General features: G+C 40.6%; 2 protein-coding genes across 4 annotated transcripts in view; one reads left to right on the plus strand and one right to left on the minus strand.

Moving 5' to 3' along the window:
• Positions 1 to 27,698, minus strand: part of arpc5b (actin related protein 2/3 complex, subunit 5B) — a 174,358-nt gene that overhangs the window by 72,381 nt on the left and 74,279 nt on the right. The window lies entirely within an intron of this gene.
• Positions 1,555 to 27,695, plus strand: tprb (translocated promoter region b, nuclear basket protein). 3 transcript variants are annotated; one of them, XM_078258580.1, is made up of 51 exons: positions 1,555 to 1,709; positions 2,100 to 2,204; positions 2,310 to 2,383; positions 3,131 to 3,227; positions 3,338 to 3,441; positions 3,601 to 3,765; positions 4,061 to 4,153; positions 4,295 to 4,375; positions 4,684 to 4,771; positions 4,923 to 5,063; positions 5,173 to 5,273; positions 5,668 to 5,865; positions 5,973 to 6,080; positions 6,177 to 6,403; positions 6,662 to 6,825; positions 6,921 to 7,063; positions 8,107 to 8,255; positions 8,364 to 8,526; positions 8,691 to 8,825; positions 8,909 to 9,049; positions 9,320 to 9,488; positions 10,488 to 10,654; positions 11,234 to 11,386; positions 11,587 to 11,703; positions 12,174 to 12,377; positions 12,699 to 12,886; positions 13,118 to 13,265; positions 14,234 to 14,371; positions 14,618 to 14,749; positions 14,869 to 14,975; positions 15,105 to 15,315; positions 15,444 to 15,590; positions 15,868 to 16,066; positions 16,189 to 16,382; positions 16,857 to 16,930; positions 17,136 to 17,329; positions 17,519 to 17,809; positions 18,455 to 18,609; positions 18,715 to 18,795; positions 19,289 to 19,477; positions 19,605 to 19,754; positions 22,382 to 22,475; positions 23,200 to 23,354; positions 23,522 to 23,590; positions 23,706 to 23,797; positions 24,134 to 24,243; positions 24,385 to 24,483; positions 24,701 to 24,851; positions 25,223 to 25,344; positions 26,068 to 26,163; positions 27,419 to 27,695. In XM_078258580.1, the coding sequence occupies exons 1-51, from the start codon at positions 1,559 to 1,561 to the stop codon at positions 27,466 to 27,468; spliced, it is 7,074 nt and encodes a 2,357-aa protein (XP_078114706.1). In that variant the 5' UTR covers positions 1,555 to 1,558; the 3' UTR covers positions 27,469 to 27,695. The 3 variants fall into 3 exon arrangements, with proteins under 3 accessions (XP_078114706.1, XP_078114709.1, XP_078114710.1); XM_078258583.1 differs by having other exon boundaries at positions 23,709 to 23,797; XM_078258584.1 differs by lacking the exons at positions 1,555 to 1,709; positions 2,100 to 2,204; positions 2,310 to 2,383; ... (1 more) ...; positions 3,338 to 3,441; positions 3,601 to 3,765 and having other exon boundaries at positions 4,063 to 4,153; positions 4,641 to 4,771.

Raw genomic sequence — 27,698 nt, forward strand, 5'->3', positions numbered from 1 at the left:
CAGAAGTGCACTTTTTATATACATAAATCATGTTTTGAGTATGAAGCTTTAAAGGGGATGAATTATTGAATTTAATAATTTTGAAACCCTTCAATGACCGAATTAGCAGTCATTGTGAGAATATATTGGATGTGTTCAAAGCCAAGATATTAAAACTGAGGTCATTAGACCAATCCCCAGCCGCAGCCACCAAAAACAAAGATCACAAAAGAAATCACCATTTATTTATTTAAATAGTAAATAATAGTTTTTGTAAAGTATTTTATATGGTGAAATATTTAAAAGCATTCACTTCACTGCCAGATATGTAACTAAACCCCTTTTTATTTGGGCGGCACAGTGCCTCAGTGGCTACCCTCAGTCTGTCCCTATCAGTCCCCAGTCTGATAGGATGGGTTAAATGCAAAGACAGATTCTCACTACGTTGTGCTTCCTGGACCCCACACATTTCCCAAAATATTCCCATGGATGTGACCTCTGTGTGTTCAATGGCAGCTACGGCCCTGCGTGGTTTTCTGATACATCATCATCATCATCATCATCACTATCCTGACCTTCTTAATAACATTGTAGGGAAAGCAGCAGGAATGGAGAATGACTAGAATCATATTACCCAATCTCAATGTTGTGGATGGTGAGAAGTTTGCTACTGTGGTTTGTGCTGTGCTGTTTTGCACCTAACTGTAATATAACTGGAATCTGTCAAAGGTTAGTCTGCTTGGTCATCTCTGGACTTCCCAGGAGTGCACAACTTAAGTTTATCGAAAAAAAAACCTTTGCTGAATTACATCCTCCTTCTGAGTAACACACACACACACACACACACACACACACACACACACACACACACACACACATACTGATACTGATACTGTATAAATGCATGCCTGCACACACACAGCTGTCTTTAAGTAGGTGTTGGCGCCATCTGCTGACCATCTTCGACTGAGGGAATATTCAGTCAACACCAGACGCAAAGGACAAATAATATTAATAAATGAATGGTTTTAATCCATAATGATATTCAACTAGTTATGTTAAAACAAATGCCAAGCTACAACTGTTTTTTTTTAGTGTATTCCTGACTTTGGAAACAGTACTTGAACAAAAAATATGACTCCAAATAATAAAAGGTAATAGGTAAGTCAATCCCAAATTTCATATTTAGGTCTGGGGTTGACAACGGAGCTATCTCCATGACAACTGAACAAACTGGATACAGTTTAGAAGAAAAAGCTAGTAGGTCCCAATTTAAATACTGTACGTGAACTGAACATGTATAGGAGTCTTACAAGAAAGTCCCTTAGGGAGAGACTGGAGTCATGTAGGAATAATGCAATGCAGGTATTTTGCAAGACTCTTTATGATTCCAACTGTACATCACTGATGTTTCCCTATCATAGTTAATCATTTTGTTTATAAGAATCTGCACACTGCATTGGGTACACATGCTTGTTTCTGAAGTTTAAATGTAAAAAAATACAACTCCCAAAATGCTTCAGGAGCATTCAGAACTCAAATCGCAAACTGCGCCTGCTCGAACTGTTTAGTCGGAAAAATGGCGGCACTGCTGCTGCAAGAGTTGGAAGGTTCCGAGATATCTAAACTACCAAAAACAATTCAAAACAAACTCGAGAAGATTTTTTCGGATCAGCAGTATGAAATCGATTATTTGAAAGCACAACAGGAACAATTTCGGGTTGACAGCGGTATGATATTTCCTGGTATAATGTTTACTAGCGATGCTTGTGTGCTAGCTAAATGTTTTACTTTACTCATGCCGGTTAACGGAACACAGTTAACGTTTTTTTGTTGTTGCTTTGAAGGTACTAGCTAACACATTATAATCACACTGTTAACTGGCTTATGTCTTTTAACGGCTTTGGGAATTTGGAACAACGCTAACGCTTGGCAGCACTGCAGGTTAACCACAATTTGACGCTAATGAGCTAACGTTAACCTACTGAGCTAGCTAGCTAGGGTTAGCGTTGACAACGTGACATTGAACAGTAATCGTTACTGTATAAAGTATTAACACTAACGTTAGCCAATTAACCATTTACCGTTTCATGTTTGTGTGTTTGCTGACCTTTTTACAGAGCAACACTTCTTTGAAAAAGTTAAACAACTTGCTCAGTGTCAGGAAGAATTTGTGTCCCAGACTCAAGAACATCTTAAACTGAAAGAGGAGTTTACTAAGCAAGGTAAAAGTGAACTTATTGCAATATTATACACGGATTTAACTTGACTTAGCTTCTCTGGTTTGTATTAATTAATGGTATCGGCTATCTTCAAATCTCCCCTTTTAGAGGAGGATCTTAAAAGTGTGCGTCAGAAAAACAAGGAATATGAATCCGCACAAGAGAGGCTGTCTTCAGAGCAGGTAAGGCAAACAAAATCAGCCATCTATTCTGTGTCTATCTAGTACGGATTTTGTAATTAACACAAACAATGTCAAATGTTGCAGGGATGCTTACTTGTCCGAAGAAGTAACATTAGTGCTGTTAAAGTCACAGATGTCTACACTAGACTCAATGAACTTATCTGCTCATTTTAGTGCAGCTTTTCTGTATATTTCAGATGTAAGGACTTGCCTGCATTAGTTTGCTATATGTTTCTGATTCTAACAAGCCTCTTTTTTTTTTAAACAAGCTTTTGTCTACACAATGCTTAACCTAAAGTGTCTAGAAACCATGTTCGCTTTTTGGAAAAGTAAAAGCATGATAACATGTCGGAGGTATATTTGGTTTTTGTGTCTTTGTTTGAATTGCCTACATTGCACACATGTAGAGGAGAATAGTTTGGAAAATGTTAAATAAACAAACATGTTAAGTTGGGGAATGGACCACATTTTCGAATTGGCTAGTTAGTTGAACTAAGACTAGTTAGTTGATCTAAGGGTCAGGGTTGGAAAAAACAACAATGGAATGGTAATCTATTTAGTGACTGGTAGATTTTTGAATCCACCAGCCACAGTGGTAGGTGGGGAGAAAAGTTAATTTGCAACTCTGCTAAGGGTTATAGTGATGTCACCAAAATCCTTATGAGATATTATCCGCAACGCAAGTAGTGCTTAATTTGTATGCGATACCAGCAATTACTATGGTTAAAATAATGCTTCTCTTTTTAGACTTTGCTGTCAAAAGCCAAAGAGGAACTTGAGGCAGAAAAGCGAGAACTTGTGCGAACACTTGAAAGGAGATCCTTGGAAGTGGAGCATTTAAATGGTATGGACAGATGGATTAGTCTGGAGACCTTTTTTAAAACTTTTTATTTCCGTTCATACATACTAACAGTCACTTCGACATGGCACTTGTTGTTTCTGTTGCTCCACTAGATGACTTCCGGCAACTCAATGATAAGTTGGTGGAGGTCAACACCTCTAAGATGGCCCTGCAGATGAAATTGGATGAGCTTGAATCAGCTGAAGTCAACATAAAAGTAAGCTATGTTGCTATTTTAACATTGATTGAATAATATCTTGACATCAGGTTTGTCTTTCGAGGAAGTGACTTTGAAAACAGCTATTAGCTTCTGTTATACTGCACGTTTCCTTATAAACAAGTCACTGAATAAAGTTTGGGTGGTTTGCCGTTACAGTACAAGGAGAAGCGCATGGAACAAGAGAAGGAGCTGCTGAATGGCCAAACATCTTGGCTGAACGAGGAGTTGAAGGCTAAGAGTGAGGAACTACTGTCCTTGTCCCGACAGAAGGGAAACGAGATCCTGGAACTGAAGTGCAACCTGGAGAACAAGGAAGACGAGGCATGTCTCTTTTTTGTTTACATAAAGATGTTTACATACAGCTGAATGACATGGAGAGAAAAAAGCAATGTAAGCAGCGGCAACAAATACAATGATAATGATAGCATGACTATTTCATTTGGCCAAATTACATCACATTATATGTAGAGCTAAGGTGTGATGTACCAACCATAGACCAATAGTTGTAAATAGACATGGTACATGGTGGATGCAGTCACTTACTGCCCAGTTATGAATGATTACCATCATCTCCTATGGTCATTACTTAATACGTTTTTTTGCTTGTGACTTTCAGTTGAACAGACTCCAAGACCAAGTGGCTAGTTTGAAGACTTCAAATGAACACTTTCAGAAACAGAATGAGGACATGATCAGCAAACTAAAAGAAGTATGTGTTTGATCATTCTTACAGCCTATCCCAAGTTTTGATCCTGTCTTGGTTTATACAGAAACAATAATTCCATTGTTGTCATGTACTTCATATGCTGCAACAAAGTGATCAATATTGTACATTCTTTGCTCATTCTAGGCCAAGGAACAACAAGCTACCATGGAGGAAAAGTTCAGAAACGAGCTGAATGCCAACATCAAGCTTTCCAATCTATACAAGGTATGTAGATGTATGCTAGCAAGCCGATGTGATGCAGTGCTTTGTACCAACAAAGCACTTACTCCCAGGGATTAATTTCAGTTTACGTTCATAGAGTATCACTGTTTCACATTTTCAGAATATGCCAGAGCATCTCATGTCTTTTGGCTTATTTGTTTAGATGAGATTTTTAAACATAGTCCAAGACAAAAGAAATGCTACATATTTCTTTCACCTGGGATTTTATATTTACCATTACTGAAATGATGTACTGTGTATTACATAGTTCCTTTGCCGTTATTTTGCCAACTCTAACGTTGTGGTGGCAGGGAGCAGCAGCGGATTCTGAGGCAAAAAGTGAAGAGCTGAGTGGGGCAGTGGAGGAGCTGCATAAGCTGCTGAAGGATGCTGGAGAAGGTGCGAGGCAATAACAGAATGACCGCAACTTCCATTTTTATTATTTAGTACTTGACTTCTTCCTAGAGGGGGAAGAGTCTGAATATGCCTAATTTAGTTCCCAGTTGTTGGTATTCCCTCACGTTTGCTCTGTTTACTCTTTCCGCCACAGCAAACAAGGCCCTTGAGGAGAAGTTGCAGGAGATGAATGGTGCCACAGACAAAAGTGTTGCTGAGCTAAAGGAGAGGATCCAGGGTCTCGAGAAAGAGCTGGACAATGCCAATGAGCTTCTATCAAGTTCTAAACTTAGAGGTCTGTTGGGTTGATTCTGGTACTTTCTTGAATTTAAAATAAGCCATTATCAAGTCTGGTATTTTCTTTAAATGACCTGTGATCTCTCTACGACTTTTTGAATGTCCAGGCCCTACTGGTACATCTATGCTCGCAGAAGAGCAAATGACAACAATGTCTCCAACAGCAGCTGCTGTATCCAAGATAAAGCCCGGGATGAAGCTGACGGAGGTTTGTGCAACTGATTTTTAACACCACAATTACTTTATTATCAACCTTATTAGGATTTGGAAATAGGTCTGAGGGAATGCCTTCTGGCAATTGGTTTTATGTTGATGAGGTGCAATGGACTGCCACAATAGATTTCCAATATTACTTGATGTAATGCAGTCTATAGACCATGTTAAGGTCAAGCTTTTGTTTCATTTTAGAAACACCACGAGTGCTGTTAGACTACACCATTATGGGACTGTTTTTTCACAATGTTTGTTATAGACTTGCTTGTGCTAATTTAATTAAGTTTTATTAAACCGTTTGAACTAGCAGTGAGCCCAGTTGTCTGCACTGCTCATGTTTCCCTTCTGGATTATTTTGCTTTGATACGAGATCTCACCTGTATTTTCAGTTGTACAGTGCATATGTAGAGAGCCAGGAGCAGTTGCAGTTGGAGCGATTGGAGAACAAGCGGGTCAACAAGTACCTGGATGACATTGTGCAGGAAGTGGAAGCAAAAGCCCCTATCCTCAAACGGCAGAGGGATGAACATGAGCGCTTGCAGAAGTCAGTGGCCAGTCTTTCTGCCAAGCTGGAGCAGGCTGTTAAGGTTGGTTATGCAGACAGGTTAAATGTATATTCAGTGGAATGTGATTTTCCATTAGATTACATTGCTGTTTTTCCTCCATTATGTTTATATTATTGTGTTTACTTCAGGAGGTGCACCGTCTGCAAAAGGAGGCTGATGAAGCTAACAAGCGCTCCTCTGTTCTGGAAAGGGACAACCAGAGGTGTGAACTGCAGCTGGGAGACATGGCTCAGCAGGTGGGTGCTCACTCTCTTATTCCAGTTTAAAGGATAATCCTGGTCAGATTTCTCCAAATTCTTATTTTCCACGCCAACCATGGTCTTTCCTGCCAGGTGCGCGTGCTGCTGATAGAGCTGGAAGAGGCTCGTGGAAACCATGTGGTTCATGATGAGGAGGTGAGCTCAGCCGACGTCAGCAGCACATCAGAGGTGATCAGCCAACACTTGGTGACCTTCCGTGGTGTAGAGGAGCTGCAGAAGCAGAATCAGCGTCTTCTGGTGGCCCTTAGGGAGCTCAGTGATGCCCAGGAGAAAGAGGAGTTTGAGGCCACTGGCAACAAGTACGTTAGAATGTGTGCTGCTGGGTTCTTTTAGTTTCTTCGTTCTTTTGTTTCTTGTAATCAACAACAGAACTGTAAGTGAGGTAACTGGCTTTTTTATGTGATGTCTCGCTATCCAGATTCAACATTGGGAGGAAAGAATGCTTAAAAACACCAAAACATGCCATCTCAACTTACATTTATATTCATAAATGTATTATTATAAGTAACCGAAGATGTCAAACTGTCAGTTAGGCTAAGAAAGATGATCTGTTACAGACGTGGTGAACTGGAGCAGAGTTTGGAGAAAGCCAAGGTTGAGCTGGAGTCCCTGAAGGAGCAGCGCGGGCAACAGATTAAGATGACTGAGTCCATCGTAAGGCAGAGGGACATGTACCGCATGCTGCTTGCTCAGGCAACCGGAGTCAGCTTCCCTCAACAAGGTAACAGATATGAGATAAACCAAGGGATATACTACTGACACTGGCTTAAACAGTGATTTTCCTATTTGACTGAACTTTTGAGTGTTTTTCTTAAGGTACACCACCTGAAGAGTTCTCTCTGGCCTCCACCCCCCGACGCTCACCTGCAGCCATTCCCACCCCAGGAACGCCCACTGCACTTGTCTCCATGGCAACAGAGTCTGCTGAAGCCTTGGAGGCCAAGGCAGCTTTGCGACAGGTGAGCAAACCACGATATAAGTTTATTATCTGAGCAACACAACAGTCTTGACAGCCCATGGTGCATGTCAATCAGTGCCCAGCACATGACCCATGGGAATAACTCAATTTTAGTTACAGGCATTATTTTTGCTTGATGTTTACTTTACTGTAAAGCACTCCATATTCAGATTTCTCTGTATCAATGAACATACCAAGGCTATCTATGGGTCAGTATTTATGGACATTGTCACTCACTACAAGCACACACTCTACTGATTAGCTTGGCTCACTCGTTTTCCATGACTGCCACTAGGTGACAATGTGTCTATATTGACAGATCTGCATTTACTACACATAATCGTTATGTGCCCAAAATATTATTACCCTTTTCTGCTAATGATGCTAGAGAATGAATTGGAGTGAAATGACCAAGTACAACAGTGCCAGTGGGCAAACAAGAAAGAAACTAAACTGATTAGGATTTAAGTTTATTTGGTTCTTATTTTATTAAAGTCATCAGAAAATGTAAGTGTGTATGGCACTACAGTTGCAGACCCAGATTTCACTGACGTGATTAAAGTATTTTACAGCTGGAAAGAGGGCCTTTTAATAAAACTATACTATCTTCTATGCAGTAGAATGGCACAAACATTTTTGAAACAGGTGCTACATAGCCAGAGAAAAGGGGCTGTGGCATGCTATAACCTTTGGCTCAACAGGTAGAAAACCTACAACTACCAGAATGTGCTGCAATGCACCAAACTAATAAATGCTCCCGCTGGTGGGTTATCGTCACAGAATCAATATGGCGGCCGGCTGGTAACAAACAATCTTGTTTGACAGTTAAACGGTAAGGCGAGAAATGCGCAATGCACTAAAGAATCTTGGAATATATTTGATCAGCGCTGCCTAGTTTTACGATTTATCTGAGTTTTGTCAGCCTCCATTTTCGCAACAGGAAACAGTATGGCGCCCACTTCCTGTTGACAACCTGGCGTGAAAATGGTATTTCTCAGACGATAACTAAAATCTGTTGATAAAAATGTCTGGTTGCATCTGCAGTTGCAGGAGGTGTTCTCCACCTATAAGAAAGAGCATATGGAGAGTACCAAGGCACTGACGGAGCAGAACGAGAAGCTCCAAGATCAGATCTCTGACCTTCATTCCCAGAATGCCAAGATATCCACCCAGCTAGAGTTTGCCTCAAAGAGGTAAGTTTGAAAAACCTTCTTCTGGTTTACTCAACACTACATGTGTTTAAAGAATACATAGGAGAGTACATACAGCACTAAAAAGGATGTCTGTCTCAACAATATCAGGTATGAGATGCTGCAGGACAACGTTGAACGCTACAGGAAAGAGATTGCTTCCCTCAGAGAAAAAGGACAGAATATGGCCGCTGCCTCACAGAAGCATGAGCAGACCATTCACACTTTGAATGAGGATCTGAAAGCTGCCAAAGAGAAACTTACCATGGCTGAGGTTTGTCTTTGTTCCAGCAACCTTTATCTTTTTCATGGTGTTGTTTGTGCCTGATTTTGTTTTCTTTGCATTTTATCATCATGATTGCAGTGGTGCTTGATTTGGTTTTGTGACTGCTTGAGGAATAGTAGAGCCATTTAGACTTATCTCCTCCTGTCTCTTAGGGCCATGCTGAGACCCTGCGTAAGGAGAGAGACATGCTGAAGCTGGTGGAGTCCAGGCTGAATCAGGAGAAAGAGTCGATCATGAGCCAACAACAGAGCCAGAGCCTGCTGCTGACCAACCTCCAGGCCATTCAGGTAATCTATAAGTATGACATTTGTCACTCATTGTTTCACACACATAAACACAGTTCAAAATGATAACTGCTGTGTTCTTCTAGGCCACTCTTGAGCGTTCAGAGACTGATACACGTCAGCGTCTCAACAGCCAGTTGGAGAAGCAGGAACGAGAGATCTCCCAGCTGCAGAAGAGGCTGGAGCACGAGGTGGAACAGCGCCACCTGCTCAGCAGAAACCAGGAAGTAAGCATAAAATTGATTGGTCTGCTTTCTGCTAGTATACACAATTGTTTCCCCTCAGTTATGTCTGCCTAAGTTATGTGCAAAGGTGTTGTGGTGTACTCATAAATCAGTACTGTTTACTGGGTTTAAAGAACTTCCAGTTTAATCTTGAACATACCACCTTTACAAATGAAACAAATGCATTACAACCCAGAACCAGACACAATAATAATAATAATAAAAGAATAATAATTTGCTTACTTCTCGATGTCACTGATTTCTCATGCACAGATCCAGTTGCTGGAGGCAAAGAGGCAGCTTGAGCTACAGCTACCATTACACCAGAAGACCAAGGAGTTGCTGAATGCTGCCGAATTGGAGCTTAACACACTCCGGCTGCAGCTAGGCAGCAGCGAAGCACGTCACACCCTGAGCTCCCCCACCACGCCCATTATCAGAGGTTAGCAGAACAAACCCACACACAAACCAGCGCATACAGGCAGACGTACTTAACATGCATCACAGTACACAGAGGAATCCCTACATGTATACACCTAAATGTATAGCATTTCCACTGGTTGTTATCAAATCCCATGTGACCACTGTCTGTGTAATTATTGTTTTAATTACATGCTAGTTTGCATTTTTGGGAATTTTATAAGAACACAAATTGCTCAGATTTTTCATGTTCTGTCTATTTATTTGTCTTTTTCAAACGAAATATGCTAGGATGCTATGGTTTCAACTCCTGTTGTTATAACAATTTATATGAGACGTGTTTCAGTAAAAGAGCCACATTTTTAGACATTCTAAAATGTCTGAGCCACACTCTTTCAAATGTTTATTTTTTTTATCAAAGTCTTTTTATTGTATTTTCACATACAACAACCAACAGATGCATAACAACCCACATCGCACCCACCCACATCGCACCACTGCTACAAAGAAAAGCAGACTATAAAATAAAAAAAATTGAAAAAGAAGGGGGGGAAGGACAACAACATTCACATCATACAAAGTCATTAGAGTTCAACCAATGTAAGAACAGGTTGCCAGATATTACTGAATTTAATATTACCTTGTAAATAATAACAAATTTGTTCAAGAGTTAAATAGTGCATAACATCGTTGATCCAGTGTTTAAATACAGGTGGAGACTTATCCTTCCATTTTAATAAAACAATGCGTCTAGCCAAGAGAGTTGCAAATGCTTTCACAGTTCTATCCCATTTGTCTATGCCAAGTTCTTGTGGTACTACTCCAAAAATGGCAATGACCGGTGATGGGTCAATGGTCAAAAGCAAAAATCAGCTCCCAAAACAAATGTTTATGGGTTTTAAGTACAGACTTCTAACAATGTACTTGGTCCATAATCCACCCTCCCTTCCTAAAAGCATACTATTATTACTTTTGTCCAATTTCATCACTCACTTCTGCCCCTGATGCTTTCTGATTTCAGGCATGCCGGGTTCAGATCAAGACAGAGAGGACCTACAGTGCCGCCTACGGCTGGCTGAAACCCGGGCAGAAGAGCTGGCAGAGAGCCTCAGGGCAGCCACCTCCAGCATGGAGCAGTACAGAGCCATGGCTCAGAGCCTGGAGGAGTCCCTGGATAAAGAGAAACAGGTGCAAAACAAACCCAAACAAAATCAGTGTTCCACCTCTCATAAAACCATTGAGTATAACCATAAAAACGTTGTCGATTTTCAAATAAAAACACCTATAAATACTACTACACCCCAGGTAAATGATCTGACAAAAAATACAGATCGTAATTAATTTGATTACACTAAGATTTTTGAAAATGCGATGTTGAGAAATGCTGCATTTTCAAAAAACTGAATTCTAACGTGCGGAAATTTATTGACACCACTTTCTATTGCATGATTTAATTTTCATATGCAGCTGCCTACTATTACCTAGAACCTCGCTGAGTTAGACAAAAGTTGTCAGCTTGCCAATTAAGCAAATGGCACGGCTATTTGTCAAAAAATAAATAAAAATAGCCTTGCTTGAGTTAGTTTTATTCTTTACCGCAAAGGTCATGGCATTTTGTGTTGGCTAGAATACAGATTTTCCTAAATACACACATTTTTATTTTTGATTTTAAAACATGGCAAAAACAAACATTGGTACATTTTTTAAAGATTTAATGAAGGTCATTGTTGTATAAAATATTTATATTTGCAAATGCCAAATTACCAGGTAACGGAGCAGGCACGCTCATCCATTGAAGCTCGTATAATGGAGGCGGAGAAGCAGCACTGTAGGCTGGAGGAGAAGCTTCTGGAAGCAGAGAAAGACAAAGAGAATTTAGAGGAACAGAAGAGGAGAGCCCTGGCCTCTCTGGAGGAACAGGTATATTAAATCCCACATTATTAAGCCAATTTTACACATATTGATTCAAAATGCTATAGATTTTCCTTTAAATAGCAGTTCACTATAATTTTTCCCTTACCACATTTAACCTTCTACACACTGTTTTGGTGTTCAGTTTTATTCGACATTATACAAGTAAGGAACACTGTTTAATTTTTTATTTGTTGTGTGTCTGTTAGATGAACAGTCTAAGGAACAGTCTCAGCAGTGCCCAGGCAGATCACCAGGTGGTGCTACAGCAACTGGCAGTAGCTGAAGCCCAGCTGCAGCAAGCTCTACAAGACAGCCAGGAGCAAGTAAGCAGCTATCACTGTTACTGATAATCTAATTAAAATCAGCGTACCTGATACTGACCACCTTTTGGTTCCTTATCTCATCTATCTTTAGAGAATTTTCCCACAGAGTAAGCTGTGCATAAGCCACCGCAATGTTTTATGTCAACATTTTACCCCCTTAAATTTAAAATATGTATTTCTTAAAATATCCCTCTGTACAATTAGTTATATATTTAAAAAATGATTTGGTGTTTTATCAGTAGAAGAGATTAATTACATCTTGTTAATATTCTGTCAAATTCTATAAAAATCTGTGTAGGTCCCTCCCTTCTCTAAATACCTCCCCTGAGTGATCACAAACCAAGTTGAAACATCAAGTAATGTCAAAATCATCTAGTAAACCAGACGTCATGGTGATCAGGCAGTGAAAAGATGATCGATATTACTTTAACATGCAATGATTAGCTCAAAACATCTTTCCAATTTCCTAGGCTAAGATGGCAGCCGAAGCACAAGATAAGTATGAGCGGGAGATGATGCTGCATGCAGCTGACGTGGAAGCCCTGCAGGCTGCTAAGGCTCAGGCCCTGCAGGCTGTTGGGCTCAGACACCAGCTGGATGAGCGAGCCCAGAGGGTCAGCGCTGAGCTACTGGAGGCCAGGGTCTCCTGGGGGGAGCAGGAGAAGATCATCAAGGTGATTTGATAGACAGGATTAGATATAATAACGTAGTTTAAAAGCATTTATTTTCGGGTTTGATTTAATCATATTTTACTCAAGGTGGTAATGATTACTTTTTCCAACCGCTTGTTTTTAATAGGAGTGAGCAATACGTTTTAAAGTGCCCATATTATGAAAAAATCACCTTTTCTGGGATTTGGGGTGTTATTTTGTGTCTCTGGTACTTCCACGTGCATACAAACTGCTAGCGCTAGCAGTTTGTAAAAATTCAATTATGAACCTGAAAATGAGCATAATATGGCCACTTTAATCTTAATTTCTTTGCTCATATTATAGGAAGAGATGTCTAAGATGGAGAGCCGCTATGAGGAGTTGCAGAAGCAAAACACCCTCCTGCATGAGCAGATCCAGACGATGAGCAGCAAGATGGCTGACAAGTTGCAACATGCTGCCAGTGAGAGTCCCATGAACATCTCCCTGACTGAGGAGGGCAAATCTCAAGACCAAGTCCTTGAGATTCTCAGGTAATGCATGTTTATCTCAAATCGCATTATCTTTTTGTGTACTCAAGGAACCTTGCCAATATTATTTATTGTATGTTTATGCTGCTTCATGTCATTTGGAAAAAAACATCAAGGAAATATTCAGCGGAGGTTGGACGCCGCAATCTTTACTAGTATGCCTTCCCATGGTCTTGTTCCTGTCCTTTCATGTTCTTCATCATTTTTGATATCCTTATTTGTTTTCCATCACAGGTTTGTGCGACGGGAGAAGGAGATTGCAGAGTCTCGTTTTGAGATTGCCCAAGGGGAGAGTTTGCGTTATCGTCTGAGGGTGGAGCACCTGGAACGCGAACTGAAGGAGATGCAGGAGAGCTTGAGTGCTGCAAAGGAGAGGATGCAGGTATGTTTTTATACTCATTTTTATATATTTTCTTCTCCTGTCCCCTAGGGCTACACGAATATGGCCAAAATGATAATCACGATTATTTTGATCAATATATTATCACGATTAATTATCACGATTATTTGTTGTTTTTAACCAAAACAAATGTTATTGTCACATAGGCTAATCATAACTGCTTTCACATCCATATTGTGCTACATTCCTCCTTTGTTGAAGGATACCATGAAGGAGTATGCCATTTCAGCTGTTGTTCCAAACATGCGTGTTTGCCGTGAAAAGACACAGGCAACGCAATTTTCTGTTCGCATTAACGGCGCATGTTAAAATCCGGTGCCAATAGGGCACCGGAGCCCAGTATCTACCGGACGAAATAGCAACGCGGATTACGGTCCCACTTAAATGTCTACGTTGCGCTCTGATGCTCCAAAACAGACGTTGGAGGCAACAGAAACATCGCTGCATGTCACGCTAGATAACACTAATAACACGTTACACAGCAGGTAACGTTAGCCTACCATTAGCTAGAGTAAGTACCTGGATTAAACACGGCTAAAATGCTGACAGCTAAACGGTGTAGTGTGACTGTATTTCACTGTTAGAGGATTCCAACAGCGGGACGTACAACAGTCTGCAGCTAAAGCTATGAGCTAAAAGACTCAAACTAGCACTGGTCACTGCTGTTGTCTGAAAAACAACACAGGCGGGACAAAATGTTGCGTTTAATGGTAAACTGGTAAACCTCGTGACGACTTATGACCAACTGCTATCTGTTGTGGAATTTTCCTCACGTTACTCTGTCCTCTGTGACTGTCTACATCTAAACTAAGCTGCGCGGTGCAGGGAACGACGCTGACTGGCTCATGGAGGCACATGATCAGAGAGTGGTTTACGGAGCTTTGGAGAAAAAAAAAAGAAAAAAAAAACGTTCTATGTGTGACTTATAGCCCAATGCTAATCCTACTCAGGTGACAGGAAAGACCTTGTCTCAGCATGATGAGCTGATGAAGAAGACGGAAACTATGAGCATCCTGATGGAGACCAACAAGATGCTGAGAGAGGAGAAGGACAAGACGGAGCAAGAACTGCAGCAAACCCAAGCTAAGGTAACATTTTTGTTTTATAGAAAGAATTTAGGTGTTGAATTTGATGTGCCCCCTTTAATATGCTATGCGCCAATGATATAATCTATTTTGCCAAATTAAGTAAGTAATTTAAAAGTAAGTGTTTTTTGTACACTTTTAACCACTTCACTCCATTATCCTGGGATTATAAGCTGTTACATTTTCGTGAAGTATTCCTGAGTAGGCCTCCAAATTAAAATGTTTCAGCTCATCTTCTTTGTGTTTCAGGTACAAAGGCTGGAGTCAGACATCATGCCACTGCAGCAGGCCAACTCTGAGCTGAGTGAGAAGAGCGGCATGCTGCAGGCGGAGAAGAAGTTATTGGAAGAGGAGATCAAGCGCTGGAAAGCTCGGACCCAGGTAAGGGAAAAGACTACAAAGAAAGAAAATACATAATGCTGTTTGTAAGAAGGGGAGAAATACATCTGTCACATTGTTCTTACACCACTAACGCAAAACCTTTTCTCATGTACTTTTAGCATTTGGTGACCCAGCAAAAAGATTCCGATCCGGAGAAGGAGGCCCATCTCAAACGCATTCTGCAGCTGACTGAAGACGGCACCAGACTTAAAGCGGAGCTTCTCAGGTGAGGGATTATAAATGAACTATTCATTTAATTTAATTGACCAGGATATTAAGTGTCTTATTTAATCCCACCAGTTCCTTTTCTGTAACTTTAGTATAATTTTCACAATCTCTTAATTTCTCTCTATAGGAGCAATAATCTAACGACATCTCTGCAAAGCCAGATACAGAACTTGCGTGACAATGTTAGTAAGATAACTGATGAGAGGACTACTCTGAGGAAGGAAGTGGAGACCAAGAACCATGAACTCCAGGAGAAGGGGCGAACTATTACCCAGGTCAAGAAGATTGGACGACGCTACAAGACTCAGTATGATGAACTCAAGGTGGAACACGACAAGGTAAGAGCTCAGTAGCTGTTAATCACACTGCCTTAGTCTTTAATCCATCCATTTTGAATAGTTGCCTAAAGCCACCCCTGTTGTGCTTGTTTGAGCATAATTAAGCTTTGATACTGTGTATCCTCCAGTTGGTAGCCGAGGCTGCAGCAGGTCCATCCCAAGAGGAGGAGGCTCGTCAAGCCTCGGTTCAGGAGCTGCAGAGCCTCAGAGATTCTCTGAACCAGGCTGAAGCCAAGACCAGAGAGCTGGAAGGACAGCTGGAGAACATCAACAAGGTTAAACCACACATCGCACAAGTTTCAGCCAACGCCTTCGACTGAACTGTCCACTTTTCAGTTAGACTAGTGTTCTTCTTAGCCTGCTGCCAGGGAGGCAGGCCATGCTTGTCGTACACTGATCGGGTTGCAAGATCATATAGCCTGCGTAGTTAACCTTTAACATCACTGCAAAAATGTTCGTGAAAAAAGTCTTACGTAGACAGTGCTCCCAAAATACGCTTGTTTTTTCTACATGCATAGATTCATTAGTATCATGTCTTCCTGGCCTTGACAGGTTGTTACAGAGCGTGAGACTGAAGGGCGTAATGCCCAGGAACAGTCCTCCAGGCTGCAGGCAGAGCTGACCAGGCTGAGGCAGGAGCTGCAGGATAAAGCTTCTCAGGAGGACACGCTGAGACAGCAGATGACTGAGAAGGAGGAGAAGACCAGGAAAGCCATTGTTTATGCCAAGCAGAAGATCAACCAGCTCATGAGTGAGAGACTGTCCTTCATATAACAATCATTGGACCCACAATACATGCCTCTTCTATTTGCCCCTATTGTAGTGTTGCATGTTTTGGTTTTTTTTTTTCTGACCTAAATGATTTATGTCCAGGCACCAAAGACCAGCTGCAGAAGGAAAATGAGGAGCTAAAGCAACAGCGTGAGGAGCTGGAGGTGCGGGTGAGCGCTCTCAAGTCTCAATACGAGGGCCGCCTGAGTCGACAGGAGAGAGAGCTGCGAGACCTGCGAGGCCAACAAGAGAGACAAGAGCAGAGAGACGAGCCCCCTGAGGCAGGTCCCAGCAAGGTGAGAGAGTCTGCTTTAAAGTCTTCAAAAGCCACACATTTACATTTTTGTTTAATTTTTCCAGAAAATACACATCTGAAGTTCAACACATGCAATGGGTAATTTGATAAACATGGGATGTCAAGAAAAGAGTTGGAACTTTCTTCTCAGCAGTGTTATTGTTTACAAATAAAATCTTCTGTAGATGTTAGTTTTGTCGGTACCTTCCCATAAACTCCTAGAAACAACAAACTTTTCAGCATTGTAAAATGTAACTTACATTTTCAGGTTTGTTTATGGAGTCAAAGATAATTTGCAAAAAGTGAGTTACTTCTACATCATATGAAACAACTAGGAGGATCGTCCATGGGCAATGTCTTGAATACATAATTGATAAGTTAATTAGATTGGATCAGAGAATGGCAACTTCCTGATGTCTTTAAAAAAAAAAAAAAAAAAAAAAAAAGACTTTTGTCTTTCTGTCCTGATTTTCAGACCCAGGAACAGCAGAGGGGCACAGAACAGAGACAGATCAGTCTGAAGACGACCCCAGCGGCAGACAGGGGCAGGTATGATACACAACCACTAAAAAATCGTGTCCACTGTAATACCCCAACATGGGTATATAGAAGTGAACACATCGTCATTTTTCCTGCAGTTCTGGGATGTCTTTGTCTTTTATTAGTACGCTTGCTGTGACTTGGTCAAGTCTTTCTTAAAATAAATGTACATTAGTAGGGTCATTATTCATGTCCTGATCTTTGTCTCTGTCAGTGCCAGCACATCTGAGCCTCCAACTGCCAACATTAAGCCAACACCTGTGGCTACAGGCAGCAAGCAGCCTGTCAATCCGGGGAACAAACCCACTCCGAGAGCAAGCATCAGGCCAATGATTACCCCAGCTACTGTACCCACCCCAACACCCACAGCTACTGTCATGCCCACCACACAGGTGGAGACCCAGGAAGGTAAGTCTAGCTTCAGACACAAGTTTCCAATGTAGGAAACCAGCCTTAGGACTATTTCCCCTAAACATGAGGGTCAAAAGTTATTCTAGTAAAGGACTTTTCCCTGTGCGTGTGTTAAGTCTTACTAATGCAGCTACAGGCTCAATGGAAAGCTAAATCTGTTTTCCACTAACTTAAAATCCTCCACAGCCATGCAGTCTACTGAAGGCCCACCAGTGGAGCATGTCACTGTGTACGGCAGTGCCAGCGGCTCAGTGCGCTCCGCCAGCCCCAACGTCCAGACCACTTTAGCAAGCCCCATGCTGACTGTGCAGCAGACCCAGACACAGGCCACAGCATTTGTCCAACCCACTCAGCAACAGAGCATGACCCATGCAGAGCCATCTAATCAGGAGCCATCACCTGTGGTCATTGAGGCAACCCCTAGCTCGCAGGTGGAATGGCCTTCAACATCCTCCACTTCCTCTGTGTTTGGCACTGGTGAGAAACTAAACTGTTAAAAAAAAAATAAGAGAATTGTGGGTTTTTATATGGAATAGCAATACACATTTATATTAGTGCTATTTATGTGTGTGTGTGTGTGTGTGTGTGTGTGTGTGTGTGTGTGTATGTGTGTATATATCTAGATAGATAGAGAGAGAGAGAGAGAGATATATATATATATATATATATCTCTATCTATCTATCTATCTATTTCTATTAAAGCCATATAGGATATTTAATTCATAGCTTTTCAAGCTTCAAAAACAAAACATTCTGCAGGGCCTACATTAAATTGTAAACAGAAATAATCGATTATGGCCCGGCCGATTATCGATGCAGCATTGTCCGCGATTCGATGCATCAATTATTTGATTAATTTCAACACCTCTAATATGCATATTATAATAAACTTGTATTTTATGGTTTGATTTAACACCTAGGCTCCTGTTTTGCAAATTTTGGAGTGAAAAAAATTCAATGTGTTGTTTATACAGATGCTCATTTTTAGAGATAAAGATTAAACAATGATAGACCTGAGTGCAGGCCCACATTGCTGGTACAGCTATCCAGTGTAAGCCACACTTCCCAAAAGTATCATTTCAGAAGGGAGAATTCTAAACAATATCCATGCCTTATCTCTAGTTTCAGCAACGCCAGGTACCTCCTCCATGTCTAAGAGGCCTCGAGAGGAGGAGGAAAGCGCCTCCATGGTCACTGACACGGAGTCCACCCAGGAGGATACGTCCAGGGCTCCTATACCTAAGAAGCTACGCATCATCCAAAGAGTGGGTCCAGAGGTGAGGAGGGAGGTTACATAGACATCTTAATAGGTATTTTCATTGTTTTAAATGATCTGCAAACGTGTACAGTTATGTCATGTAGGTGTCGTGTGTTCTCCTCAGGAGGAGGTGCTGGTGGAGGACAGTGCTGAGGCTGAGGGGGTGGTACCAACAGACAGTCAAGACGGTGCAGAAGCAAGCCAGGTAGGCCATAACCTAATATAAATAATAATAAATCCCAAAGACCTCATTGCAGTAACAACACTAAGCATTTCTCAACATTATCTTCACTTTTGCTGTTAACCACATTGTTTTGTAATGCATAGAGTATCTTCAGTCAGAGTTGGCAGTTTTTTCTTTTGCTTTTCAGAAAGGATAAATATGCTGCAAGTGTTTTTACATTTCCTGTTGCAAAAACATGAATATTCTTTTGATGCTGGAGAGTTATGGCCCGCTGCATGATTTTTATCATCAAGAAATCTTAGAGTTATAGACTTACCATGAAATCTTATCTCCTTGGAAAGAATGTAACTGTATACAGTGTAACAGGCAGGAGTAGTTAAAGCAGAATTAATGTGGTAATTACTTGTTGGAACTACATGTATCAAACCTTTTTATGGAAGATATTACCTTTTCCAAAATAGTGTAAATGAGCAGACTGCATGTTGTTTATAGTGTCCATTGTTCTGCCCTGCAGACAGAGGAGTTTCCAGTGTTGGAGGAAGGAGATGAGGGTGCACCTTCCCAGTCCGTCACGATGGACCAAGAGGTTACCCTGACCCAAAGCGACACACCTGAACAGCTGCAGCACGAAGTGATCGTCATAGTAACAGACACAGAGAGTGAGGATGACCAGGAAGAGGAGGATGAAGAGGAAGAAGATCAGGTAGGGAGTTTCTGTCGAGCATTTTAAAAGGCAATATGTAAAGTGGCATTAAACACCAGTCGCAGAATTTCTTTCAAAAAAACACTTGGTTTCCTGCCATTAATGATGTGACCACTGCTCAATGTAGGACTACGATGAGGAGGAGGAAGAGGAAGAGGAGGAGGAGGAAGATGAAGAGGAGGAGGAGGAAGACGACGGAGAGATGGGGGAGGAAGGAGAGGACAGTAACGAGGGGAGCGGAGACGGCAACGAGGCTTACGAAGGAGACGACACAGAGGTTTATTTAGTTAATTGACCTTTCAGCATTATCACAGGTTCATAAAGACAATTGTCATTAAAAACACTGAATTATTTTGCCTTTAAAATATGACACCAATATTAAATAGACCACGATATAATGAACTTAAAAATAGACCCAAACTTAAAATCACAATTATCTAAGCTAAAAATCTGAAATCTAAAATCCGCTGTCATTTAGGAGTTTGCACATATAGGGGATTGCTGATCTCCTATATCTCACAGTCCGACATCTTGGGATGGTCTGTTTGTTTGTGATTTACAGCAATTATCTTAAAGTGGAGTAGCACTCGAGAAACGAGAAAAGTTTCCAGGTTCATTGGCTTTATTATAAATTTGGCTTCATAGTTCAACACTAATATTTAAATTTTGTAATCTAATAGTTCACAGATTACTTTCTAATCTAATAAATCTATGACTCTTAAAATCTGCAAATATTTTTAATACAGGTTCTTCTATCTTTCTCATACATTGCTCTTGTGGTGTTCTTTCACATAACCAAGACTATAGAAGTGTAAAACAAAAATGTCTGTCAAATTATTCCAATGAACATACATGAGGGGGTTCTGGTATATTCTCAATCTTGTAAAGGTTCATTGGCTGAAAAAAGACTGATCCACAGCATCAAAGGCCTTGGCAAAATCAGTTGTAGTTAGTGTGCACACTGAACCCGTAACATCACAGGCCTTGTACACAAAGTCCATCAAACTAACTAGATTGTGTGTTGTGGAACGGTTCTGTCAGCTGCCAAACTGCATAGGATCTAGATTTGGTATGATGTCATATAGGATCCAGTGCACAGCAAACTGTTCGCATATTTCTGAGAGCTGAGCTGTTAATGAGATCGGCCTTAGTTTCATCAATGTTTGGAGGGAAAGTTTTTGGTGTGGGGACAGCTCCCTCATCAAACGAACTAGGTTTGATTACCTATGACACATAATGTACTCGCAGTTAACATTTTGTATACATCCGCACACACAGCTTTCACATCCAGTACACCATGTTAACCTTTCCCACGCTTTCAGTCAAAAATGTACGTACCTTTTCCAGATCACACTCACTTTTTTAACACTGTCTCATTTGACTTTCACTTGCATTTTGCCCCTGTGTTTTAACTTTCTGTCTGCGTGAAAGCTATGTATTGCTGTGTGTTGACTTTAGTTGTTTACCTTTTTACTCTAGTCTTGGTTGAATATGTTCAGTGGGATGAGTCAGTGTCTGCAAGGGACCGTCAACGGTCAACGGTCTTTCACTTGTAAGCTACATGTGGGGAATCTGTAAACCACTGTTGGGTGTGGGTGGTTTGGACATTAAATAATAAATTGATTACTTTTGAAGGCAGTTGGTAGAAGAAAAAGGGCTGTATTTCCAAGCAATTGAAATATGAGGAGGGGTCATCCTGAACAGTTTCTAAGTTGTTTTTGATTCCCTGAATCCTGTAAACCTGAGTGGAAAGTAAAAAAAAAAAAAAGACTATACAAATCAGAAATAATCACTGATTAATTTAAAGCTTTCTTGTAATAAAATATATGTATTAAACTATGAAAAAAAGCCCTTAACACATTAAATTATGCTTACATAATATGCAAATTATTGGGCCACTCTTATAGTCGAATATATTTAAATCTTAACAATTTTGTGAATTTTATTTATAGTCAATGGGCTGCAAAATCTGCTGATTTGCTGCATGTATTCTTGTATATCATACCATGCATGACAACAGTGTGCTCTCTTTTTAAAAGGACACATCATATTGTTTCCTCATGGTGATCATGTTTGCTGGCCCTATTTTTTAACTTTTGGTATCCATGTTGGCGTCATGATTAGATGGTTTTCTGTTTTATTGTTTATTTCCTCATCTCTGCAGTCAGGTTGGAAAATGAATTTACAATATTGAGAAAGAAGTTAGAATATTGTTTTGAATACAAATAGAATATCTACAGTATATTTGTGTTTTGAATACAAATAGAATATCTATCTTTGTGGTTTACAGTTAATAATTCCCAATACCAGGTGTGTCTGCTAGCTTTAAAAAATGATGATTTTTTTTTAGAGGCAGCAGCACAAAGCAGAACATAGAATTTGTAAACAAGAAAAACTCCAAAGCCCACTGAGTCCGGAGTTTAATAAAAATGCATGTAAAATGTAATTAAACAGTCAAAGCATTAGAATATGATTAAAATGATTTCACATGACAAATAAAATGATTGAATAAATAGAGTGACAAACTAATGGTTTCGTCCAATTTAAAAATTCTGTATTTGCCTGCTGTCTGTGGGTTCTGTGTGGGTCCTCAACATTTTAAACTAATGCATACATATGGAAGTATACGTGTGTTTACTCATAATCTTTGGCCTTTTCTGAAGGGCACCCTTGTTCCGTATAGGGAGAAAATGAATCATAATCTGTATCCTGAGCTCTGCAGTATATCCTGGCATCTATAGTGTGTGGGAACCATCCATAACCTGCTTTTTCCAATTCTACCCTGTTTTTCTTTTCTACTCATCATTTCCTCTTTTTTTTTTTTTTCTCACTATAAATTTTAACTTTTAAATTCTTTGTGGTTTTCTTTTTCTCTTTATTTCTTTTTGTTCTGATCTTTCTCAGGGAGCTGATGTAACCGACCCGGGCACAGAGACAGAGGAGAGTTTAGGGGCGTCTGACTCCACCCAGAGGCCAGCAGATTCCCAGACGCACAGCTGTAAGATCCAGGAAACCGTGTCAAACGCACATACGTAGATCCACCTCAGACTCTCCACATGCGCTCACAAACTGTCCCGCCATCCAATTATTATCTGACACTTGACCATGACTGAGAAAGCTGTAATGTGTTGTTGTCTGTCTGAACGGAAGTGTTGAACGTGTGTTAGCCAAAAATAAAATAAAAAGGTCTTTAACAAGGGCACATAAAGGTTGCTTTACTTTGAAAATGAATCCAATGATTCAAGTTATTTTAAGACCCTATATAGCTTGGGGTCAACGTTAAACTTCAGTACATTAGACCAGTCAGGGGCCCATGATTAGAAAAAACACATAATACTACTTCCATTAGGGAACCAGCTAGATTCTCAAATGTAATTATTTTTTTGGAAACGCAATGTTTAAAACTTATAAATGTCAAACATTTTCAGTTCTTCCCTACATTAATGTACCCCTTTTTAAAAGAAATACAAGAATTTTAGTTTGTTTCTTTAATAGCCATAATCCTCTCAAATCATAATGACTTTCTCTCATTTTTAGTAATTTTTGGATACTTTCAAGTAATTGTTTTTGATTTGTGCCGTTTAATCTTCCAAAAATCTGAATTTTAGAGCCTATAAATAAAGCGTGGATTGGTTAGGTTTTTATAATTTCTTTTTTACACAATTCTTAATTATTTCAAATAAAATGGACCTCTGCTTATTTGAGCATTTCTACTGTTTTAGTTGAGGGCAGTACAATGGAGATGTACTCTACGGAACAACCTATCACAAGCTCTGGTACACGGATGCCCCAGTCACCACGGAGACCAACACATCAGCTTCCCCCTCGTCTGAACATTGCCCCGACATCAGAACTGGGACCACCTGCTCAGGTTCAGGTATAAAGGAAGAGTAATATGTCCTTCGTAAGGAAAAGCAGAATCTGAATTTAGATAGAATTGTTATTGTTTTGAGTTATTGATCTATATATTTTTTGGCATTTTAAGGCCATCTCTGTGTAGATCACAAGCTCTGATAATCAATTTTGTAAAATGTAACTCCACAGCGTATGCCTGTTCGTCGTCAGTCAGTGGGCAGAGTCCCTCAGCTCACTCCTGCGGTGACGGGCAGTTCTGTAAGTCCTCTATAACATCAGCGATTTGACAGTCATTGCATTATTTACAGAAATGAAAGTGTGAAACGTGTATGCGTTTGGTTGTATTCACCACTTTTCTACCATCTCTCTGCAGCAGCACTTCTTTGATGATGATGACAGGATGGTTCCCAGCACTCCCACTCTGGTAGTGCCACACCGCTCAGATGGTTTTGACCAGGCCATTCAGTAAGTCTCGCACACTGGACACAGACCAGGAAGTAGGAGTGGCGAGGAAACATTTGAAATGTTGTGTTTAATACTAACAAAACCACTGGTCCATGATCTGTTATTACTGACATTGTTTGGTTATTATTTTTTAGAGTAATTACTGCATAGATTTAACTTGTATACTTGTACTGTTGGTTGCTTCTTTTAATTAAGTACTTTTAGTTTCTATTTTGACATATCACTCAAGTATAAAAAAAAACTTTCGCTATGTTATGGTCTTGGGGGAAAGGACCTAAAATACCTGGGACTGCCATCACTCTGGTGTTTTATGCCACTGAATGTTTTGTTTGTCAGTTCTCCCCAAGTGGCCGGTGTGCCTCGCTTCAGGTTTGGTCTCTCAGATGACATGCCACAGACCAGTTCCTCCTCGCACTCTGACCTGGGACAGCTCGCGTCACAAGGAGGTACTCCGCCGTCACATGTTCTGCAGTCTACGTAAAACGGCATTAAACGCCCCACCAGCTAACTGCAGCAGAAATATTGTTTTTTCTTCTTCACAGAAACGTGAAAACTTCTTTTTTTAAATTTTCTTTACTTGTCTTCAGGTCTTGGGATGTATGAAAGCCCCTTGTTCCTAGCAACTCACGAAGAGGAGTCTGGTGGACGCAGCGTTCCCACCACACCGTCACAAGTTGCAGCACCAGGTAGCCGTCTCCGTTTGTCTGTCAGTCTGATATAAAGCTGTTCTGTTTATCTGTAGACCGACCCTTTTCATCAACATACTTAACATAGTTTACAGTTTCTGAAAGTAGTCATTAAGCTGGATGGAAAGCGTCAAATTTGGGAGTGCTATCAGATGCTTCAAGAAGATCAGTGAGTCAGAAAGTGTATTTTTTTTTTTTTTATGTTCTTGTCTTCCAGTAACAATCTTCTCAGAGGTGGCACAGTCTGACACCGCTGAGCACTCCTCCCAGTCGGTTCCCATGGTGAGCACGTCCACACCAGGCCTGCCAGCAGCAGCCGCTACAGGGGAGGATAGAGACGACGTCTTCCTGGAGCCAGACACTGATAGGTAAGGCTCACTCTTCTCTGCTGTTTGTCAATCTTTTCATGTCTTTTTTTCAGCTGCAAGCCCTGCCCTTTAACTGCAACATTCATTATTTGTTGCCATGCGGGCTTCATATCAGGAATGTGACCTTTACTGTATTCACTGATATGTTGCTCTCTCCACTGTTAGTATTGATAGCTGAATCAAATATCAATCTCTACTGACTGTAAAAGTTAGCAGGTTTATAATAAGTGCATCTTGTGATTTTTATTTATATTTTATATTTCTTGCATTCATGTTTTCACAGGTGATTTTAAGACTGCATGAATGTTTATTTTGATCAGATCCCAAGCAGTGTGTGTGTGTGTGTGTGTGTGTGTGTGTGTTTATTCCAGGTCCAGTGGAGAAGTGTCAGTAGATCCAGTGGTCTCGCAGGGAGATATAGAGGAGCCAGGCCAGCAATCTGATAAGGCCAGCCTTCCCTCCACCAGCCAGGAGCCCTCCTCTAGCTCTGCAGGTACAGATCCACCAATCCAAGTACAAGTCCTACTGCACCCAATCAGATTTTGCAGTAAGCAAGCCAGCATGCTTTTCTGACCCACAATCCTTTGGGCAGCATATATGAGCAAGAGGCTCAAAGTTCAAAGCGCAAGGTTATGAGGAAATGGTATGTCCCAATTGTGTGCATACTGCATGCAACAGTACGCACTTTGTATGGGCAGCTGCAGAACGTACTAAAAGCACTGCATGGATTGGCTCCCTTTTTGGGGCGGCAGTAGCTAACTCCGTGGGGACCTGGCTTGTGAACCGGAGGGTTGCTGGTTCAAGTCTCCACATGGACCAAGTACAGAGTGTGCACTGGTAGCTGGAGAGGTGCCTGTTGAGCAAGTCACCAAACCCTTACCTGCTCGGGGCGCCTGTCCATGGGCAGCCCCCTTGCTCTGACATCTCTCCAATGCGTGTGTGTGTGTGTGTGTGTAATAAAAATAACGGAGTAAAGAAATTGAAATTCCCCAAGAGGGATCAATAAAGTATACATTTTATTTTATTAATACCTATCTGACCTTTTAATTCCCATTTTATAATGGTTCATTTTTTTTGTCTGCAGTTGACCCGCTTTATTCTGCCTGTTTGTTAAGCGCTTTGGTCAGCTTAAATGTGCTAAATTTAACTGTAAATTTGACTTTACTTGACTTTAATTAGTGCTCAGTTCTGATTGCTGTTATTTATTTTTTTCTAGATACAAGCAGTGCTCCACCTAAACCCTCTAGACTTGGACACAGCAGACAGCTGCAGCGCTGGCCAGAACACCGCGGCGGCCGCATGAAGAGAGGAGGTAACATGAAAGCACACACACAAATTGGGAGGTATATGGTGCTAACATTGCTCATGAGCTTGAAACTGTTCCAGGGCCACGTTGACTTTGTGTATTTAGTCCATGGCTCATTTTCAAGGCGCTTGAGTTTGGCAACATAACAAAACATTCATAAAAAACATTTAAATCCTATCTGGCTTACTCCAATGAAAGCATCACAAATGGATTATAAACATTTGCTAGAGGTGTGACGAGATCTCGTCCCACGAAATCTTGCGAGATTAAAATGTGACGAGACTTCTCTTTGAGGTCAAAATTTTCATGTGATATTGGTCACAAGTGCAGAGCAGCAGCCAGTAGAAGGAGTCTAACCTGGTTGGTCTTACAATACATCCGGCTTTGAAGATGAGACTGGCTTGGACTCTAAATTAGCATAAAATATCCCCCGCCTGTTCGCAAAGTTGACTGTTACCTCACTTTTGCAGAGAGGTAGCGGAGTTGCAGTTGTAAAAAGCTGCCTATAAAACCCAGCATTAGAACGTAAAGCTGCCTGTAAAACCCAGCGTTAGAACGTAGAGGGTACGGCCGCTCTCTCGCACTCACTCATTCACGCCTGACACACGGACTGCAGCGTACAGTTCAGTGTGGCTCTGTCTGGCACAAATCGCACTCTTTCTGTCTATTTTTTAATGAGTCAGAAGCAGAAAGCAAAAGCTACCTTTACTCTTAGTGATATTAAACAAAGAAATGTTCTCCCCTCGTCTTAAAATGGTCTTAAATCAATACAAGAGCAGCCTACTTCCTTGTTTACTGCTGCAATGAAACGCTTGGTTACGTTGTATCCTTGGTTTTCTGAGTCTATTTTTCCAGTCATATTTTTTAATTGAAGTTTTCTTTAAAATAGTGTAAATATCTCGTCTCGTTCTTGTGAGCCGAGTGTCTCGTCACATCCCTAACATTTGCTCATGATGTTGTGATTTAAGCAGGAATAGTTTAAGAAAAGGATGCCCAAAACTTGTGGATTACAAGACAATGACTTCTCGTTTTCTCGTCTATCTATAGATCTATCTATAGATATATTTCAAAGCATTTGTTTCATTTGAATTACCAGTCATAGCATTTCATATATATTTGGTGTAATTCAGTTTATTGTTGATGAGAATAGCAGAGGAAACAATTGTTTGACATTTCATACACGTCATACAGCCAATGTACACAATCTTTACATCAGTATACAGGCTTTGTTTAAACAAAAAAACATGTTATATCCCAACAGGTCAGGGATTTCCTTCTCGAGGTGTGCATGGGAGACGATTTGCGAGATGAAGCACACGTCTTGACAACGATGACTTGTCATTCCCATCAGAAACCCATTACACATTTTCCAATCAGCGTGTGCAGATTCTGTATTCAACCTTGATAATGTTCACTTGTTCTGAAGCCTGTTTTTAGTTTAGCTTTCTTTCTTTTTTAATGTACCTTTTTGTAATCAGTCCATGCTGAAGCGGTGTGTTTTATGAAGAATGTAATAAACTTTAAAACTATGAAAAATATTT

The sequence above is a fragment of the Sander vitreus genome, chromosome 9 (assembly GCF_031162955.1).
Source record: "Sander vitreus isolate 19-12246 chromosome 9, sanVit1, whole genome shotgun sequence".
In the NCBI taxonomy this organism is placed as follows: Eukaryota; Metazoa; Chordata; class Actinopteri; order Perciformes; family Percidae; genus Sander; species Sander vitreus.

Coding starts and splice junctions, on each gene's coding strand:
- tprb (XM_078258580.1), top strand. CDS start 1,559: ATGGCGGCACTGCTGCTGCAAGAGTTGGAAGGTTCCGAGATATCTAAA. Junction 19,478..19,604: donor ATGAAGAGGAAGAAGATCAG/GTAGGGAGTTTC, acceptor TGCTCAATGTAG/GACTACGATGAGGAGGAGGA. Junction 19,755..22,381: donor ACGAAGGAGACGACACAGAG/GTTTATTTAGTT, acceptor GATCTTTCTCAG/GGAGCTGATGTAACCGACCC.